General features: G+C 41.5%; 1 protein-coding gene across 6 annotated transcripts in view; it reads right to left on the minus strand.

Moving 5' to 3' along the window:
• Positions 1–20,500, minus strand: part of CTNND2 (catenin delta 2) — a 993,743-nt gene that overhangs the window by 222,353 nt on the left and 750,890 nt on the right. For all 6 annotated transcript variants that reach the window (XM_089312616.1, XM_051853868.3, XM_051853869.3 and 3 more), the window contains one exon: positions 4,233–4,446. In XM_089312616.1, coding sequence (XP_089168742.1) covers positions 4,233–4,446 — 214 coding nt within the window. The remainder of the gene's footprint in view (positions 1–4,232; positions 4,447–20,500) is intronic.

Consider the following 20,500-nt stretch of genomic DNA (forward strand, 5'->3'; position numbering starts at 1 on the left):
GACATACAGACAGACCATGTTCCCATCCGTTAGTTTACTCTCCCATTGTCTGCAACAGTTGGGGCCAAAGCTAGAAGTTGGGAATTCAATCCAAGCCTCCCATATGGATGTAGGAAACCAATCATGTGAGCCATGCCTCACAGTCTACCTGGGCAAGAAGCTGGACTCAGAAGCTGCAGCTGAAAATTGAACCTGATACTAAGATGTGGCTGTAGATACGTAGGTGTCTTAAACACTGGGTTAACTGCCTGCTCCATAGAAACAAAGTTCTAGTCTAGGACGCCTGTGCAGTGGGTCTAGAGAGCAGCACCCAAACCTGTCCCAGAGGCAGAGGATTCTGGGAGGGAGATCTAAGGAGAGAAGCGGAGATTACTGAGACTGAGCCATAGCCCAGGCTGAACTGGGGCTGGTGCCCTCACTTAAAAGGAAACCCATTGTGTTTGCAAAGCATAAGTTGGAAGAATAACACTGCACTCGTGTGAAAGTAGATTTCTCAAGGACACTTGCTTTCAACAGAAATAAAACTGATTTATTAAGTTTTATGGTTTAATAAAAACTGTTTTATTATGATTTGCAAAGCATCCTGAAATCTTTAGTTGGGCATTTCAAAATTTAGGTAGATGATTTCCATATTTAGAGAGAGAGAAATTATATTAGTCAAGCCCAACGGACACGCAGCATCTCTAATCAAAGTTTATTTTCTTAGGAGCATTTCAAGTAATAGCTTCAACTGGATTTAAATAAAATTCTGATCATCATCTCATAGTAATTATTGCATAGGAAGAAAATTATTTATTGCCAAGCCTCACAGACAGTGGCAAACAAATTCTGCTGTGAATAGATAACGGCACAAACAGGCAGCTGTTTTTTTCAGCATGCATGTTTATGTGTTGAATGTAAATGCATGTAAATACCTCAATTTTAACATTTTATCATTGTTCAAACACTTTGCCAAGCAATATTCTATAAATAATGTAAGGCTCTGTGCAATCGGTCCTTTCATTTCGTGTTCCATTATTTATCATTTGGAACTCTTAACACCTTCTGCATACACGGCTAGGTCAAATCTAAAATCTAGTTAATGAACCAGGCTTTATTTCTTTAAAAAATCACTAAAATTGCTTTTAAGAATATTTTTTTCTTGCAACACATCCTGGTTTATAAGTAACTAGGGAGGAATTGAAAGAGGTACTTCCCCCTGTAATGTTTTTTTCAGCACATCTATTCTTAGGCCCAAGTTGAGAGGCAGGGCAGAGAAGGCAGCCAGAACCCCCCTGCTTCCGAGGGGCTCCTGGAATGCACTCCATCACTACTCCCTGCTGACCACTGTATTGGGTCCACCAGAGAAATACAAAGGAAATACAAGCCTCCTTGTTACACCTGATTCACTGAAATTCATGCACAGTATCTACCCCAATTCCAAAAGGGGTTGGCAGAGCTACTTACAACAACAGAAGTGAAGGGAGCCTTCATCTTCCCACACTCCATTCCACCCTTCAGAGCCATCAACTCCCCTGCTGCTCATCTAGTCAGGCTCTCCCACACAGACACCTGGGTCAGGGGTGTGTCTTTAAGTACTTAGCTACCATACTGCCAGATGCTGACCATTCAGAGTAGGGCCAGACCATAGTACCAGGCACCAGTGTGAAAGCAACCACACTTGTGTGGTCCGAGATGTCCAAGGCTTAGGATCTGACACCCCTAGAAATCTGATAAGTGAATGACTTAGGAATGAATGAAGCATCCGGATTCACCCAGGAAGGAAGGCATCTTGTAGAGTCCACCAGAGATGGAAAGGGACAAGAGTCTCAGAGGCAGAGCAGTGGGATGGAAATAAAAGATGAGAGAAATGGAGGAGTTACCAGTCTTGAGATGAAACTGGGTTAGGTGTACTAAAATACAGACTCCCAACACTCTGTGCAGCCAACAGAGCCAAGCTTCCACTGCACTGTGATGTGCGGCCCTGGCCGGTGCTGACAGCAAACATGGCTGTCCGGGCCTCTCTGAAGGCCATCCATTTTGCCTCAGGCAGCACAGTCAGTGTGGGCTGGCTTGCCTCCACTGATGTGAAGCCTAAACAGAAGTCAGCAGAGTCCTGCTGGTCTCCATGTACCCTAAAATTCAGCCACTGTGGGGCTTCAGAGGGCGTGCTCACCGGGACTGGCTCCCAACAGCAATTCCTTCCACATTGGAGCCTTCTCATCTCCGAATTCCCGCTCTAGGGTGGCAGCCTAACCGAGAGGTTTGCTGTTAACAGCGTCTGCTCTTCAGAAACCCAGAGCCCCAGCTCAGGAAAATGTGTCAACAGCATGGTTTTCTTTGAGGGAGGTGAAATTCCTGCATGAAATTCAGCCAGGTACAGGAAGACCTGCCTCTGGAGTGCCCCAGCGAAGAAGCAACCTTTGCCACTCTTCATCAGTCTGGCTGTTAGCACAGAAGCCAGCATTTCTTCTAAGAGGGAAGACAGAAAGGATCTTGGCCACCAGCACACGCTGATGAAAAAGGCAATGGATCATGACATTGAGGCAAACCTGAATTCTTTTGAGAAGGAGCAGAACAAGAGGCGAAGGTGCCATCTGTCCACCAAGAACCATCGTCCTTCCTACAACCCAAGCATCAGCAGGAAAGGAAGCTTGACAGTAGGAAGAGGTTATTTGCCTCTGATGTTTCCTAATGGGGCTCATAGAAATTTTTTATGTTGCCTGGATGTACAATTGGAGTCCCCTAGGATCTATCAGAATCAACCCCGAAGACCATGGAACAGCAGATCTGAGTTCCATTACAGCTGCTGCAAATGTCAGCAGCAGCACCAGACATGCACATGAGTGCATATGGTGCGTGCAGAAGGTGTACGGCTGGCCTTCAGTTTTGTTAGCTTCATTCATGCACCGGCAAGGTTTTAATGCCCAGAAACATCATGTTGCCATCCCATGCACAGCATCCTTTCTCTCTTGGGCAATTCTAACATAAATATAGGCTGCAAAGATACGGGTATCCACAAACATAATGGCAGGGGAAACTTCCCCTCACATAACTCACCCCAAATTATCCTAGGCATCATAATACGTGGTTAATAACAATTTTACCTTGCCTGGCCCATGGCACCCCATGTTAATTTAGTGTTAATGTTAATAAAACTGTAAGCCTTAACAACTATTTTCCACAAAGTTCCCCACTTATTGAAGGAAAAAACAATCGAGTTTGGTTTTTATTTAGCAAAGAGTGTGAGATGCGACAGTAATGCTGAAGGGTATAAATGTAGGTGAATATACTGACACTGAGAGCCTTGACTCAGGACTGAACAAATATTGATGAGTTTCTAGCTTGAGTAATGTATTCAAGCGCACAAATTCACATATGCTTTATGAGCACTGTTACAAGGAGATCTTAGAGTTGAGCCTGAAGAAGGTCAGTAGAATCATGAATAATTAAAATAATTTTTTTGGAGAGTCAATGTTGCAATCCATTAGCCAAATATTTGCATATTAAGGTGCTCTGATGACCCAGAAAGGAAATACCACCTACCAAAGCACTGAGTATAACAGGAAGAGAAAGCATTATCATACTTTGAAATCCCATATTGAAGGCCATCTATGTCACTAACACTCCAACAAGTAACACAACAGCTAAAAGCTAATGCATACTTTTCTCACGTATTCCATGAAAGGCATGTGCTGAATGCCTTGCACGTCCTCATTCTTCAAACTCCCATGGGCTGGGTACCATAATTACTCCCACTTATTAAATCCAAAAGTACTATGATCTTGGAAAGGCTTTCTCTCTTGTTCACTTCTGAAAAATTCCTTAATATGTAATGATACAAATTGGGACTTTTATTAGGCATAAATGGTTTATTCAAGAAATTAACTGCTAAGTAAGATAAGTTCTCTGCTGTTAATCACACTATAAACCATACCATATACCTTGTGTCCTTTTATAAATTGCTATTTGACTTATTTTCATGACCACCTTGCTGAGCTACTCCTAAATCAACTGACAGAGACTGAAATATGATCATAGGATTTTAGTGAGGAATACCTTTATGGGATTCTAATTATTTAATATGATCAATATTTGGACGTTTTATTTACCTGTTTGCCCATTCAAAAACACCTATATTAGTGGCACACTGGGAAGTCTGGAAACATTGCATTAGCTCAAGCTGCAACTGCACTAGTAATGTACAGTTCACCTTCAGATAAGAATGACAGTCATCTAACAGGGGCTCCCACCTGTGACCAGCTCCCGGATCTCCAGGTCGGTGGTCTTGCGGAGCAACCTCACCAGTGCCGGGATGCCGCCGCAGTTCTTCAGGGCGATTTTGTTGTCGTCGTTGGCCTTCCCATACACCAAGTTCCTCAAAGCTCCACAGGCACTACGATGGACTTCTGTCATCCGGTGATCCAACAGGTCCACCAGCAGCTGGATGCCTCCTTGTCTCCGTATCTGAAAGAGCCAAGGACACAACTTTTGCTTTCCAGAGTAAGGTTTCCCTCATCAGACTACGACATGTTTATTCCATGCAGTATCTATGGCAATTAATTGCACTGAACTGAATTAAGGCACACGCAGGGAAAAGAAAAACAAGTGTTCTCCTTGGATTTTATTGCCCGTACTTGCTTTAATTTCCTACCAATAAAAATTCAAATGTGTTTGTTTCAAGGTACAGGATTTTGGAAAGGTGATTTTAACTTCATAATGGGTGCCTTCAATGTTTCTCTCTACAAAAATATGCCAGAGACTCAAGGCAAGAAACAGATTAGACTTATTAAACTGAGCCACTGCCTTAAAGAGCTACAGAATAGATGAGGAAAATGTTAAAATTATGCTTAGTGGAGAAACATTCCAAACATTTAAAGGAACCAGAAGCTGCATGAGAAATTGGAAGAAGTGACACAGGAAGTTCCATCTGAGGAGACCCAGGAAAATAAGTCACCCAATGAGGACAGACAGACATATGCAGGCCAAGGCAGGCTATGCTTAACTCAGGTGTTCAATAAATAACAACAAAAACCACATTACATTGTAGTGTTCTTTCTACCCAAAGAAAATTTTAATCTTTTATCAGTAAATGCCAAAAAAAAATAAAAATAAAAAAACTTTTGCAATTTGTTTCCAGATGCACCTTGTCCTAGCTGTCTTTCAATCTGGGAATCAATTTTAAAGTTTAAACTGGAAACAAAATAAAGCAGCTCGTTAACACACATACTCCATGGAGTAATCATTAGCGAAGCCCCATCAGGATTGTTCTGCATTTATATGGGAAAATTGCATGACTCCTTCAGCAACAGCTTCTTAAAACAAAAACAAACCTGGGATAGATTATCTTATGCACTTAATTTTCTTATCACAGACAACTCCTTCATCCCATAGACATGGTGGGACACAGGGCTACACTCCCCAAATCTTACATCAATGCTCACTTCTTTGAAAGTGTCACCACCCCACTTAAAACCACAGTTGGAACCACGCCACACCCCAGTCCAGTGTTCTCATCTTAGTTGCATCTGCATAGCACTGGATATGTTCTAACTTTCTTCTTGCTTTTATTGCTATTGTTTCTCTGCTTCTATTTTATTTATTTATTTATTTATTTATTGACAGGCAGAGTGGACAGTGAGAGAGAGAGACAGAGAGAAAGGTCTTCCTTTTGCCGTTGGTTTACCTTTCAATGGCCGCCATGGCTGGCGCACTGTGGCCAGTGCACCGTGCTGATCTGAAGGCAGGAGCCAGGTGCTTCTCCTGGTCTCCCATGGGGTGCAGGGCCCAAGCACCTGGGCCATCCTCCACTGCACTCCTGGGCCACAGCAGAGAGCTGGCCTGGAAGAGGGGCAACCGGGACAGAATCCGGTGCCCTGACCGGGACTAGAACCCTGTGTGCCGGCACCGCAGGAGGAGGATTAGCCTATTGAGCCATGGCGCCAGCTTCTCTGCTTCTATTAAAATGCGTATCCTGGGAGGGTGTGTGTGTCTCAGTGGGCCACTGACACTCATATCCCTATGCCATCCCAGGTGCACATGGTAGGCATTCACTAAATATTTACTGAATGAATGAGAAGAGTTAATTAATTTATTACTTGCCACGTCAGTGTTAGTGTTTCTGAGATTTGTGCTCTTTGAAGCTGAATAATATCCCTCTTTAAAGAAAGACCCTTTAGCAAACAGCCAAGGATGTATCCCTGGGGGCTCCAGCAGCTCATCCGGCACCAGCTTACACACAGAACAAGGGCGTGCTTTCTGCCCACAGGCTGGGTTTCTGATAATTCAGAAGACGTGCAAGGAATCATTTTCACTCAACAAAAGAAAGCAGAAAAAGTTGAGAAGCTCACAGAACTCATGGATCCTGGGTACCTAACCTAGAAAACACGCGTGCAGCTTTGCAGGAACAGGGCCAAGAGGGGCAGAGGCAAGGACTTGGGGACAGTGCCATCCAGCAGAGTGTTGATGTTCTGCACAGCCTGGGGGAGGGGATAGCATCTGGGAGGGGGCTGGGGGATTATCGGGCCAATTAAATGAGAATGGAGCCAGAGACAGCTTTACCCAAGGCTTGGAGCCAACCCAAGAGAAACGCCATTAGTGTCACTCTGTGAGGGATATGAACTAGGTGTTCATACCCACTCGATTATGTCTCAGAAGGGATATTCTATTTGTATGAACCACGAACACCATTTTTTGTATGTGGGTATTTTATTATTTATAATCCCTTATATTACTTTAAGATTTTCTAGGTTTAATATTTTGGATAATGATGAAGTCAATAAAAAGCCTAATTATAATGAATGTATCAGTTATATATTAAAAGTAGATGGTGGCCGGCGCTGTGGCTCACTTGGCTAATCCTCTGCCTGCGGCGCCAGCACCACGGGTTCTAGTCCCAGCTGGGGCACCGGATTCTGTCCCGGTTGCTCCTCTTCCAGTCCAGCTCTCTGTTGTGGCCCGAGAAGGCAATGGAGGATGGCCCAAGTGCTTGGGCCCTGCACCCACATGGGAGACCAGGAGGAAGCGCCTGGCTCCTGGCTTTGAATCAGCGCAGCATGCCGGCCGTAGTGGCCATTTGGGGGGTGAACCAACAGAAGGAAGACTTTTCTCTCTAACTCTGCCTGTCCAAAAAAAAAAAGCAGATGGTATCACACATCTGTTTATCTGTTTATCTTTCTAGCAGATCTCTAGAATATTCATGGAAAATGAATGTTATGAAAAACTGCATGGCTCTCAAAATCATCCTTGCACCAACATAACTTATATTTTAATTCTAATTTCCCACAAATTTTCTGAAGTACTTCTATATCCATCTATATGTTTTCTCCATATCTACATATTTCAGCTATACTGGATATTACAATGAATATTTCTAATATGACAATATATTTCCCACTCATGACTAAATAAATTAAGCTATTAAAATATTATTCAAATTCATTAACAGGAAAAATGAATTTTAAATGAATGCAATATAAATTTTTAATGGTATAATGAGAACACAATGTTGTCAACATGACCCTAATGGATGCTCTAAAGCCAAATTAAAATGAGCCCTTAAGTTCTATTTTGATCTACTCAGAGAAACACAACTATGACAATAACCTTTTCCTTCTGTTCTTCTTTGGGGGCCACCAGACTAAATAAAAAATGATGTTTTCTTGGGGCTGAATTTTACTTGAGAATGTGAGAGTCCCACTTCTGTTTTCTGAAGCCAAACCCTACAAATGAGAAAAGGGATGCTGCGTCCTCGGTGCTTCCTGACTGGAGGGGAAACGGATGCTCAGTCCCTCTCCTTCACTTCCGCCCAGGCTTCCTCACTTGCCCTAGTTTCTTGCATCCAACTCTTCTAGTTGTATGCACTTAACCTGGAACCCCTTGAAGTCTCCAAATGAACACGGACAAAGCGCAACCGTCTGAAAAGCCAGGAGGGGACACTGCCATCCCTGAGATGGCACCACCATTTCTTCTCTGAGTAGTGAGCGACCAACGTCCCATTTACGCCATTTATCCCATTTATGATGTCCGTTCCTGGGCCGAGCCCAGGTTGTCCTCCCAACACTGTCACTGCAGGTCAGTTTACCCCGTCACCTTCCTTCCCTCATCATCCTTATGCAGAATTCTCTAGGGGTAGAATCTTCAAAGAGTCTAGATTTAGTAGTATGCAACCAATCAAATGCAAGATAATATACATCTAGTATTTATATGTAACAATAAAATAGCATACTAGTAAAAGTAAATATTTAACAGATGAATGGGACAATGTCCTCCTCTTAATTATTCTTAGTGTTTAGAGCGGTTTTGGGTTCACAGCAAAACGGAACAGAAAGTACAGAACTCCCATGCACCCCAGCCCGAGGCACAGACATCTGCTCCACTATCAACATTCTGCACCCTCCTGGTGCATCTGCTACAGTGGATTAACCTACCTTGACATCATTAGCACCTTGAGTCCACAAAGTTCCACAGGCTCATTCTTAGTGCTATGCATTCTTCTTAAGCGTCATTGTTTGTTTGTTTGTTTACTCATTTGAAAGTCAGTGTTTCAGAGAGGGAGAGATATTCTCTACTAGTTCACTCCCAAGATGGCTGCAACAGCCATGGCTGGGCCAGGCTGAAGCCAGGAGCTTCATCCAGGTCTCATGTGGATGGCAGGGGACCTAGCACCTCGGTCCTTCTTTGCTGTTTTTCCCAGGTCTTTAACAGGGATATGGATCGGAAGTGGAGGAGCCAGGACTTCAACCTCATTTCTTTTTAGCATATTCCACAGTTTGGATGGACCAGTTTATTTACCACTTCACCTACTGAAGGATCTTGGTTACTTCCAAGTTTTGGCAATTACATATAAAGCTGCTTTCAGCATCTACATGTAGATTTTTGTATGCACATAAATTCCAACTTTGTTAAAAGAAAATAGAAAGAAATGTGATTGCTGGATGTTACAATGGAGTACGTTTAGCTTTGTAGGGAACTAACAAGCTGTCTTCCAAAGCAGCTGTGCCCCTCCCTGCATGCCATCAGCAATGAATGAGTTCTTGTTTCTGCACATCCTGGCTAGGATTTAGGGCTGGCGGGGTTTGGATTCTGTCCATTCTGATGATGCTATCGCATTGTTGCGTCTGCTTCCCTTGTAGGACCACCTGTGTGATTCAGACTTATTTACACTAACACAAATTACCGAATAAAAACAATTAATGTTGAAAGACTTATGGGGAAAAGCAGCTTCAGCTGGCTCTGAACTGAACCAGTCTCCTGCATGATTCTTTCTCAGACCTGCCAGAATTGGAAAGGACTAGAAGTGATTTCCATAATGACCTGAAGAGACAGTCTTCAAGGTGTTTACTAAATGATGCTTTGCTAGATGGTAGGCTTTAGTCAACGGCTCCTGTGTCAACGGTTCACATTTATTTTCCTGCTTAGGTGTGACCTTTGGTGATCTATCTAGTCCACAAAGAGTAAGAAACATGGAAGCTGAGAACCCCATCCCTGGAGGAAATAAAAAAGTGAATTAATCAAGCAAGCTAAGCAAACCTACACCCCACTGCCTGTCTTGTGAGGTTGTTTACAGAGAGGGTATCTTAAATCTGATGTAGATAGTTTCTCCGAATGTAGGCTGGAATGTGACTCAGGATAATTTATATTAACAATAAATTAGCTAGTATCAAGCTGATAGCAACATCAATCAATAAGCCCTAGTATATCTAATTACAGCAAGGTTGCTATGCTCATGATGGTTTTCACAAAGTTTTAATTATAATGATGATATATGGTGGGTTAAAAATTAACAGTTTCCCACAGAATTCCCATTGGCAGGTGCCTATCTGCATAGAAGAACAGTATGAAAAGATGCTTTAAGGACAGTGGGCCTTGACAGATGGCCTCACGGGCATTCAGGCCATAGGGTGATTGCTCACCTGCTCAGTTTGGAGCTGGCAGGAGAAGAGGGGCAGGAACAGCCTTTTGTTAACCTATTCATTGGTGACAGAAGAAAGACCTCAAAACAGGTAGGAACCTGGGTATCTATTTCTATAGCACTCATTTATGTTGTTCAAATCAAAATGGACAAGCTTTGGTCTCCTGGGTTAGTGCTTAAAACAAGGCGGGACCAAGGACTCAAATGAAAACCACAGTGTGCACTACTGTATATTGCACCCATGGTACCCAACTTACAATTGTTTAATGCAGAAGTTTAGGTATAGTAAATGCATTTTTTTGGCTTAAAATATTTTCAATTTGTGATGGGTGAAATCACAATGAGATGTAATCACCATTTAAGAAAGGAGTAGCCATATTGTACTATTATGTAACAGTATATTTAATATACTATTTCACATTATAGATACAGTACTACAGTATGCTTTGTTCAGGTATTTATGAAAACCTAAGCTATAAATTCTGAGAATTAATTTATAGAGTCAATTTAAAAGGGCTTTCAATCAATAATTTTTATTAAATTTACCATTAACTGTTATATTTTAGTGGTTTTGGTTTACAAAATAAGAGAAATAGATATACTTGTTCAATATTCCTTATTTATATTTAAAAATTAAATAATCTTGGCTTAAAAGCTACTAGAAGATACAAAGTTTGTGAGTCCAAAACTAGAGACTTAACAAAAGGAAACAAATTTTACTTTCAGCGGTAACATGGACATTACAAAGTATCAGCTTATGAAGACATATTTTACATCACTGATTTACATCCTTCCCTCTTACTTAAAAAACACTTAATCTGTTTCTAATATTCATCCATGCAGGTGCCTTTGAGTAATACAAAATTATACCTCGTGAAAGCCAAAATCTTTTTTAGTTTTATCACAGAAACCATTTTTGAAAATTTTAAGAAAGAACCCTCACCCAAGCAGTGTAACATCTGTTCTCTCCAATCAGTAAGTGAACCAAGATGAGTTATGTTTCTCCATAAGCTGTTTTATTTATTTTTTATTTTTTGACAGGCAGAGTTAGACGGGGGCGGGGGGAGAAAGGTCTTTACTTTTTCCGTTGGTTCACCCCCCAAGTGGCAGCTACAGCCGGCACACTGCGCCGATCGGAAGCCAGGAGCCAGGTGCTTCTCCTGGTCTCCCATGGGGTGCAGGGCCCAAGCACTTGGGCCATCCTCCACTGCCTTGCCGGGCCACAGAAGAGAGCTGGACTGGAAGAGGAGCAACCGGGACAGAACCGGCACCCCAACTGGGACTAGAACCTGGGGGTGCTGGCGCCACAGGCGGAGGATTAGCCTAGTGAGCCGTACCGCTGGCCAAAGCTGTGTTTTAGGGAGTGGGTAAGTTGTGTTGCTGGGGATGCTGGACTTGGGGGTGGAGCCCCTGTGTTCAACGCCTGGTTCCTCCTCTTAAAATCTCTGTCCCTTCAAGTGCTATTTAAATATCTATAAAACACGAACACAAGGAGAACTTTCCTCATAGGGTTGTTTTCAGAATTAAGTGTGAAATGCTTAACCAAATGCTCAATAGATATTCTCTGTTAAGGAATTACCCACTGCATCAACTTGTTAAAGGAGATTCTTAATTGACCTATTGCCTGGTCGATATATGAATTACTTTAATCATATGCAGATATAAGACATAGAAAGGAACACAATTCAGAGTTACAGCTTCATAAATTTGTTTCAGTGTGTAAAGTATATTACCTAATAGATCATGAATCTCATCTGCTGTGTAACTAATAAGATTAACTAGGGGAAATGTTTACTCCAAAATGAACTGGATGGATTGTATTGGTCACTTACAGAAATAATTCAAAATGTACTGCGTTAGCATTGTACAAATGAAAGATTTGCTAGATATATTTTCAAGGCAGGTACAATGCATTACCTATATTTTTAAAAAGAGGATAATATATTTTTTCTTGATATGATAACTTAAGTGACAAGAAAGGCACTGAAAAACAAAATAATTTTAGGTGATGGAGTTCTTTGGGAAAAAAGGAAATACTTTTCTGAAATATATAGAGAATTATTAGGCAAAAAAAGAGGACCATTTCTATTCATTTTATTCACAAAGTAGCTTCTACCAGATGATAAAATGCAACTGGTAGCAGACTCGACCTGTTGCTACTGCACTGATCTCAGGCAGATTTTCCCTGATGCTATTCAACTGCCCTGGGCCGGCACATACAGGGTTTGGTCTCAGCTCCATTTGTGTCCAGCACAAAGCTCTCTGGCTTTGGAATCCTGTGTTTCTGCCCTGCATATCTCAAAAGTCAATGTTTAACCCCTAAGGAAAGGATAAAGGAGTCTACAAATACTTTATTCCCCTTGTCCATTCTACCTAAGTATCCTCTCTAAATGTCCCCACAGTTTCTAGAACCCTTGTCACTCTGCACCGATTCTTAACCCCACGCCTACCCTGCTGGACATGTTTGCAGCTAGCACAGAGAAGACTATCACAGAGGCAGCCGCACAAATGTATAACAAAAGGAACACTGGGAAGAGGCAAATCTGACATTTTCCATCTTTTTCAACTCTTTTCTATTTAAGAGAAGTAGCTGACTTTGTACTAAATACTAACAAAAGGTTTTGTCTGTAACTCTGGTTAAAGAAAACCATTTCCCATGAAAATCTCTGAACTGGTCTATTTTATGCAGTTCAACCTTCAAGTTTTCACCACCTCCATGGCTCCATCATTTGAGCAGACTGAGAAAAGGATGTGAATTGTATTCCATCCAGTGATGCATTTTATAGGACACTCTGGGAGGGAGAAGGCACCTGTGACACTGAGAATAAATTGCACATCAGGCAATGCTTGGCTCCTGCATGCCCCTCTTGCTAACTGTGATTATGAACAGTGAAGTTTTCCAGACATTCACCATCTGAGAATGAAATATGGTCAGGTCCAAGTGGCTGATGAGCAGGCAGCCAGATTCTCCACCGAAAATCCATCCTGCTGCCTGCCAATGACACAAGCAGGCAGGAAGGTCAAGTGCAACTCAAAGCTGACTTTCTGCGGGTTGGGAGCTGGTACTCCGCACACATGCTCCTCAGTGCTCAGAATGCTGAGTCCCAAAGACCAGATTCAACTTTGCAGTTTATGTTCACCAAGGAAAGCAGTCCCCTCCCACCCCAATTTTTTTTTATGATTTTTTTCTTTGTATTCAGAACCTGTATCTTTAATACTGGTAGGAACAAAATATAAACCACTTGGTATTAACATAATAGCTGCAGCTAGTAACTGTAAGTATACAGTAAAAAGGTGCATTACCAAATGTCAGTGTTCTTGCAACAGAATTGTCCCAGCTACCTTGCAGTAGCAAATTCTCACAAAACATGGCACATTCATTTCTTACTAAATTTACTTAAAGAATTTTGAAGATTGATCAATTGTGCCACAAATAAAATAGCAGTTTACTCAACAGAGCTCTTACTTTTCTCTCACTTTCCTAAAAGATCTACCATAAACAGGTAACTACTAATTTCAAATCAGTTCTTCCTATAAATTCAGAGCTTAGTTTGATACATTGTAAACTTATTCTCTCTTTCCAGTCTTGAGGCTAAAATACTTTTGAATAAGGAACAATTTAAAGCCATGTTATAGAAATCTTGGTTCTCACTCCAAGTCCTTTTCAAAGACATCACTCAAGAAGCATGGTCTAGATAAGCCTAATGGTTTCTATTATCTTCTGTGAGTTTTGAGCTAGCTGTACGTGTAGATGCTGAATGCAAAAATCACAAAGCAATGACAGAGACCAGTTCCAGCCAGTCTCCCTTCCTGCTTGGCAAGCTGAACTCATACATTTACTTTCTCTTTCCTTATTTAGATACTGTATGGTATTAAAGTCTTAGGGTTTTCTCTAACTTACAAAGAGTTGATGAAGTCTGTCATGCCAGGCCTTGAATAACCTGAATCACTGCCTTTGGTGAGTAACTGTAACACCAACAGGCAGAAGCAAAAATTGTGTGTGTGTGTGTGTGTGTGCGACTTCTCCCAAGAACACACGCCAGGTTCAAACTCTATCTACTTTTTCAAGATTTATTTATTTATTTAAAAGTCAGAATTACAGAGAGAGAAAAGGAGGGAGTGAGGGAGGGGAGCTTGCAGCTGATGAGCTGCTGAAGCAGATAAATACTCTTTTCCACAGTAGGAAACTTTATGTCTTGGACATGTCATGATAGTATATGCGTGGGCTCCTGTCATTTGAGTCATTAATATCAATGACAATAGTTAGCACCACAGCCTCAAGCAAACACTTACTGTCTATAGAGCGGGACACTTTTTATCCTCCAGGATCCCCACTGGACAGCTGGAGCTGACACATTCTTTCTCTCCCACTTCTCTGAACTCTGAATCTCCAGGCTTCTTATGGGGTTGCTGGACAGATCCAATTCCATGGAGCTGATCAAAGAAGTCTCTCCTTTGGGGTCCTGATTAGATTCTTTGCCTGGACTCTACATCCAATACTAGCCTTTGCTTTTGGGTTTATTAAGCTTGTATAATGTTTGCTTTACAGTTAACTGAGCAGACTGACCTTGAACTTGACTCATAGAAAATCTGCAACTATAATGGCACTTTATTCAAGTCAACAGTGGAATGACATCCATTTTAAATAGGGAACAAAATGAGGACAGCAGTTAACTGCCTGGTTAGCTTTTCTATAGATGCAACATAAATTAGAGTAAGATTTAAAAATTACAACATGGATGGAAGTCTACTAAAAAAAAAGAGTAATACTTATGAAAATCACCAGGAAATTTTTGGAATTAGTACAAGGGTTCAGTGGGATATAACCTTGAAAAGCAAAACATGAAAGCTTCCTTCTGTGTGTGTATTCATAGTTTTCTGATATTATAAAAATAATCAAGATTTTAATAGAAAAATAATCCATTCATAAAAACTACATGGGTATATTCACTATCTAAGGAGCAAACAGGAGATAGGGGAGTTTCTGTGTAGAGAAAGCTGTATATGGTTGAGATAGTAAAGACAAGGAGCTGTGAACAAATGGGTGGAATGTCACATACCTGCATTCCTTCACACTTACAAAGATGTTTGTGATTTCCCAGATTAAGCTAAAACCGGAAGCCATTCTAATAAAAAAACTGTTTTAAAGCTGTTTTTAGACAGACTGACACTAAAGTTCATGTAAAGAGTGAACAGAGCGGGAAAAGCGCAGGACAAGTAAAGAATTATGAAAAAAGAACAGATTCCAAAGCATACAGCCACGGAAGAAAGAACACAAATCCAGAAAAGAGACTTTAGGATGTGATTGTGAAGGAAGTGGGATTCCATGCCTAGAATTAGTGAAAACAGGGGAAAGGTGGTATTTAATTTTTCGCAGTCAAGCAAAGTAAATTACAGGTAGATTAGGAATTCAAATGTGAAAGGGAAAACACAAAAGTATTAGGAAAATGTATGCAGAACTGTTTATATCTCGGTGGGAGGAGCTAAGGTTCAAATGTAAAAGCCAGAAGTTCTGATGAAAAAGACTTTACACACATCACAAACAAACTTATGCAGTGAGAGACGAACTGAGGAAAACATTGGCCGTGAAAATGATAGACAAAGAGTTTATCTCCTCACTTGAGAGAAGAGGGAGCTGCAGCTCAGTGGGATGCTGTGACTGCCAAGGTCACACAACAGCAGGTGGCAGAGCCAGGACTCAAACAGCCTGTGCTCCACACCCTATAAACCTAGCCTGTGCTCTGAGCCCTGCACCTCAGCACCTCAGTAAGGCTTCCTCCACAAGCAGTCCATACAATGAGTCTGCATTTTAAAAAATTAGATAAGTAGTTCCACCTGCCTTTATGCCAGAACTCTGTGATATTTATCAAACAACCAAGTACACTCGTCCATTCATGTTTACTATTGGCAAACAGTCCTTTGTGCCAGCCCAGCCCAGTTTCTTGATCCAGTCTCATATCCCTTATGTGTTTGTTTATATCAATAATTTGTTTATATCAGCAATGGTGCTGTGCACAGCTTCCTTTACAGCAAAACCAAATTTCTCTAGGAGACACCTGGGATTGGTGAATTATTGATTTTGTATATATTCAACTACATGATGTAGTCCAAAAGCCTGTACTGATTTATACCCTACTAAGAGTAAGAGGCTCCCTGTATATATTTGTCACTGTTGAAATCTTTAATTTAACCAATTTATTGTATGCAAGATAATATCTTTTTCATTTTAATTTTCATTTTTCTGATTATTACTGAGGTTGAGTCTTTGAATAAACTCTTCACCAAAGAGGTGCAGATCAACATGAATAAAATTAAAGTACTTTACTAAGTAATACAAACCAACATATTAATAAAATGTAATGAAATGTCTTGTTCATGAGTGAAAGGAGTGATACTGAAAAGGCTACGGATTCCCCCAAATTTATTTATAGGTTCAACAAAATTTCAATCAAAATTCAAAAGGGATTATTCTGGAACATGGCAAATTGATTCTGTCTTCTAGAGTCTTAAACAACAACAACAACAAAAAAGAATATTTCAATAAGGAGGAATACATAGGGGGTTTATCTGACCTTATATATAAATATTTCATAGAGCCTCAATAATGAACACATTGTGGTGCTGATGCAAGAGTCAAGACAGCACAGCAGAGGAGAATGGGAAACTGAAAAAAGAGCCCACTGAATTCAGAATCTACTTTGTGATAAAAAGAATTACAAGGCAATGTTGAAGGATTGCACGTTACAGAAACCTCCCCAGGAAGCTGACTGTACATGATGCACATCCCAAGAACTGAAGAAATAAATATGCCCGACAGAGGCAAACAGATTCTAAGTGAATGTGTGTGTATGTGATTTCAAGAATGGATGAAGAGTCCTGAACACAAACAAGAATGCCATCAATTTATTTCCAAAATAAGAACGGCATACAGATATAAGATATGGTACCAGTTTTGGTATCCTAGTTGTACTAATTTTAACAATTTCAATATAATTTTGAATCATCCTCTCATGAGATCACACAGACAGGATGCATCTTCATAGTACAGATGGTTCTGATATTTCCTTTTCTATTTTTCTCTTTTAACTCCTCCCCCACCCCCACACAAGGCTGGTATGTAACATTGAAAAGTTTTATATAGAGAACTTAAGTAGAGACGTAAGAGCAAATGAAAAGAACCTCTTCAGCTCCCAACTTTATTTTCCAAAATAATCAGTCATCTCCTTTGAGAATAAACATCTAGTTCACAGATTAATAATCACTAAACTAATACCTTCTCTCTTCATTTAGAAAAGATATAATCTAACATACTTGTGTGGAGCAAAGCAAAACTCACGTATTGTTCAACAACCCAAAGAGAATCTTGGATGACCTTATGTGAATTCTGAAAACACAAACCCTTTAAGGTAGACATACAATTATTTAAAATTATTAAAATATCTCAGAATGTGAACATGAGAAGCCAATAAATATTACCTACAAAGCTTTAATTTGCATGAGGACTGGACAGTGACTCATTTGGCCAATTGGATATCTGGCCAATGTTTGCAGTGAGATGGCCAGGACCCTCTCTCTTGAAAGACCAAGGTGCCTATGAAGGGATCAGAACTAAGAAGCCCACAGAGCAGTCAATGTGGCCACTTCAACAGAGAGAAACATATTCATCTCCTTCAATATAATTTTTTTTTGACAGGCAGAGTGGACAGTGAGAGAGAGAGACAGAGAGAAAGGTCTTCCTTTGCCATTGGTTCACCTTCCAATGGCCGCCGCAGCCGGCGTGCTGCGGCCGGCGCACTGCACTGATCCAAAGGCAGGAGCCAGGTGCTTATCCTGGTCTCCCATGGGGTGCAGGGCCCAAGCACCTGGGCCATCCTCCACTGCACTCCCTGGCCACAGCAGAGAGCTGGCCTGGAAGAGGGGCAACCGGGACAGAATCTGGTGCCCCGACCGGGACTAGAACCCTGTGTGCCAGCGCCGCAAGGCGGAGGATTAGCCTAGTGAGCCACGGAGCCGGCCTCCTTCAATATAATTTAATATAATATAATCTCCAATTATACAGGTGTCATGCCCCTCAAGCACAGGTCCTCCCAGTGATGAGAACCCGAAGAAGACAGAACAGTAAAAAAGGAGTGGACAACACTGAAGGTCTTGCAGGAGACTGGGTCAGCGAGTATTTGAGCAGAGACTCTCTCTCTCTCTCTCTTTTTCTCTGTCTCAAACACACACACATACACACACACACAGGTGGCAGAGGTATCTTCCATCCATTGGCTCATTCCCCAAATAGCTGCAATAGCTGGGGCTGGGCCAGGCCAGAGCCAGGAAGCAGAAATTCCCTCAGGGTTTCCCACATGGACGGCAGGGAATCAAGCACTTGAGCCATCGTCTGCTGCTTCTCAGGCACGTTTGCAGGAAACTGGATTGGAAGTAGAGCTGCTGGGGCTAGAATTGGCACCTGATATGGGATGTGGGAGTTCCAAGGGGCCACTCGACCTGTTGCATGATAACACCTGTCCCCCCCCTGCCAATCTTGAAACAGTTCACAAAAACCAGACTGTGTCTTCCCTAGGGTGGGGTATAGACACTAGAAATATGATCCCAACTTTCCCTGGCCTTTCTGTGGAGGAGTTGGCCATAAAGATATTCTCTGACCTACCTTGTCTGATACAGGTATTAGACCCCTGTTCCAGAGGTCCCTGCCTCACACCTACAAGGGGTGGCTGAGAAGAATCTGGACAGGCTTTGCTCCATTTCCCCGTTCAGTCTATCACCATTAGCTGACAATTAAACACAGCTGCCCTGCTGCAGCAACCCTAAGCATACATGCAGACAGCTTCCCCTGTATCTTTGGGTTTCCATTTCTGAAGGTTCCTGTGTCATGTAAAATGTTGGGAAGATGAATTTGCTTTGTTGTACCTTTGTTAACCTGTCTTCTGTTACTGGAATGTGGGCCATGACCATTGTGAGTGGCAGGACTGGGGTTGTCCCCTTTCAGCCCCTGCAAGCACGAAGCATTGTAGCAGGTAGTCGCCACCTTGATGCCTACGTCCCATATGGTCACCAGTTTGAGTTCTGGCTGCTCTATTTCTGCTAATGGCCTGGGAAAGCAGCAGAGGATGGCCCAAGTGTTTGGGCCCCTACACTCATGAGGGAGAGCAGGATGAAGCTCTGGGCTCCTGGCTTTGGCGTGGTCCGGCCCTGGCCATGTGGTCATCTGGGGAGTGAACCAGCAAATGGATGATCTTTTTCCCTCTGTCTCACTCCCTCTGTGACTCTGTCTTTCAAATAAATCAATCTGTAAACAACAACAGCAACCACAGCAACAAAAAACACCTGGAAAATCCAGAGGTCAGTGTGTTAGAGCAAGAAATGGGGGTGAGGGTGGGGGCAGAGATGAGTTAGCCTCACAGAGCTGTGGCCTGGATCTGAGACTTTGGCCCTTGCAAAGGCACTGGGTTTACTCTGAAGTAGAGAGGAGCCCGAGTTGCCCTAACTCACCAGTTTAAAGACTGATGTACCATGTGGCAGTCAGAGTGGGCACCAGGCAGGTGCCCAGGGCTGGTCCAGGGAAGAGAAGCAGAGACCTCCCAATCTACCTGATGGAGGAACAAGCGCTACACCTGGTCACAGCCTAGTTCTGTCTGGCAGGAAGGGAAGTAAACAATTTCTATCTTTTCCTTGTTAATAGGCAACCGCATTAATAATCATACCAGTAGTTTTTGCTTGACTGACAGATGGCAAAGCATTTATGAACGACACAGCCCCTCATTTAGATTTGATATTATCAGAATCACAATGGCATATGCTGAAAATTACTATCCTTTTGTTTGTACAAAATGGAAAATAACATCTTTATAAAATATAAAATAATGCTACCTATAGATATAGGAATAATAGAGAAGTTGTTTTTCGTCTTAGCCTATGGTTACAACAAATGATAAGTATTAAAGTAAATGTAATACATTCTACCAAAAGGAGTTATGATAGTTATGGAGAGAAAACTGTCCTATGCATTTATTTTATTTTGAAATTACAGACATAAAATGTAGGTCACTTCAAGTAAGATTTCCTTAAATCTAAAAAAAATTGCACAGAATCTAGAATTTGCTGTATTATATGAATTACATGATAGAAATTGTCTTCTTATTAAACATACATCTTTTTTTCTTTCTATTGTAGGTTATGAAGTCTTCTATATGTTCTGAAGATATATTCTCTTTTGTCATAAAATAGCCGATATTTATGGAACTAAATTCTGGTTAAGAATCCTAGCTTTGCTCATTTCAGCTAATATTTATTAAGCATCAGTATCTATTTCTTGAAGAACCCATGGTTTAGACAAGGGAGAAATAATGTACTATCAACACAACAGAAAGCCATGCAACCAGCCACCTTTGAACATGGTGGTGGGGATATTATTTCTGGAAGAAATAACAGCTCCAATAATTGCTTACAAGTTTGAAAACTGGCAAACTGTACAGTGTAGTACATTATGAAATTCGAAAGTGCTTGGGATGAGGAAGGTCCATGATATTTTCAAACCTTTCAAAAAATTAAGTTTCTTTGAGAGACAGACATACAGAGAGAGAGCACTCCTCTGCTGGTTCA

This window comes from Oryctolagus cuniculus, chromosome 14, assembly GCF_051225735.1.
Source record: "Oryctolagus cuniculus isolate XC-2025 breed Fujian yellow rabbit chromosome 14, ASM5122573v1, whole genome shotgun sequence".
NCBI lineage: Eukaryota > Metazoa > Chordata > Mammalia > Lagomorpha > Leporidae > Oryctolagus > Oryctolagus cuniculus.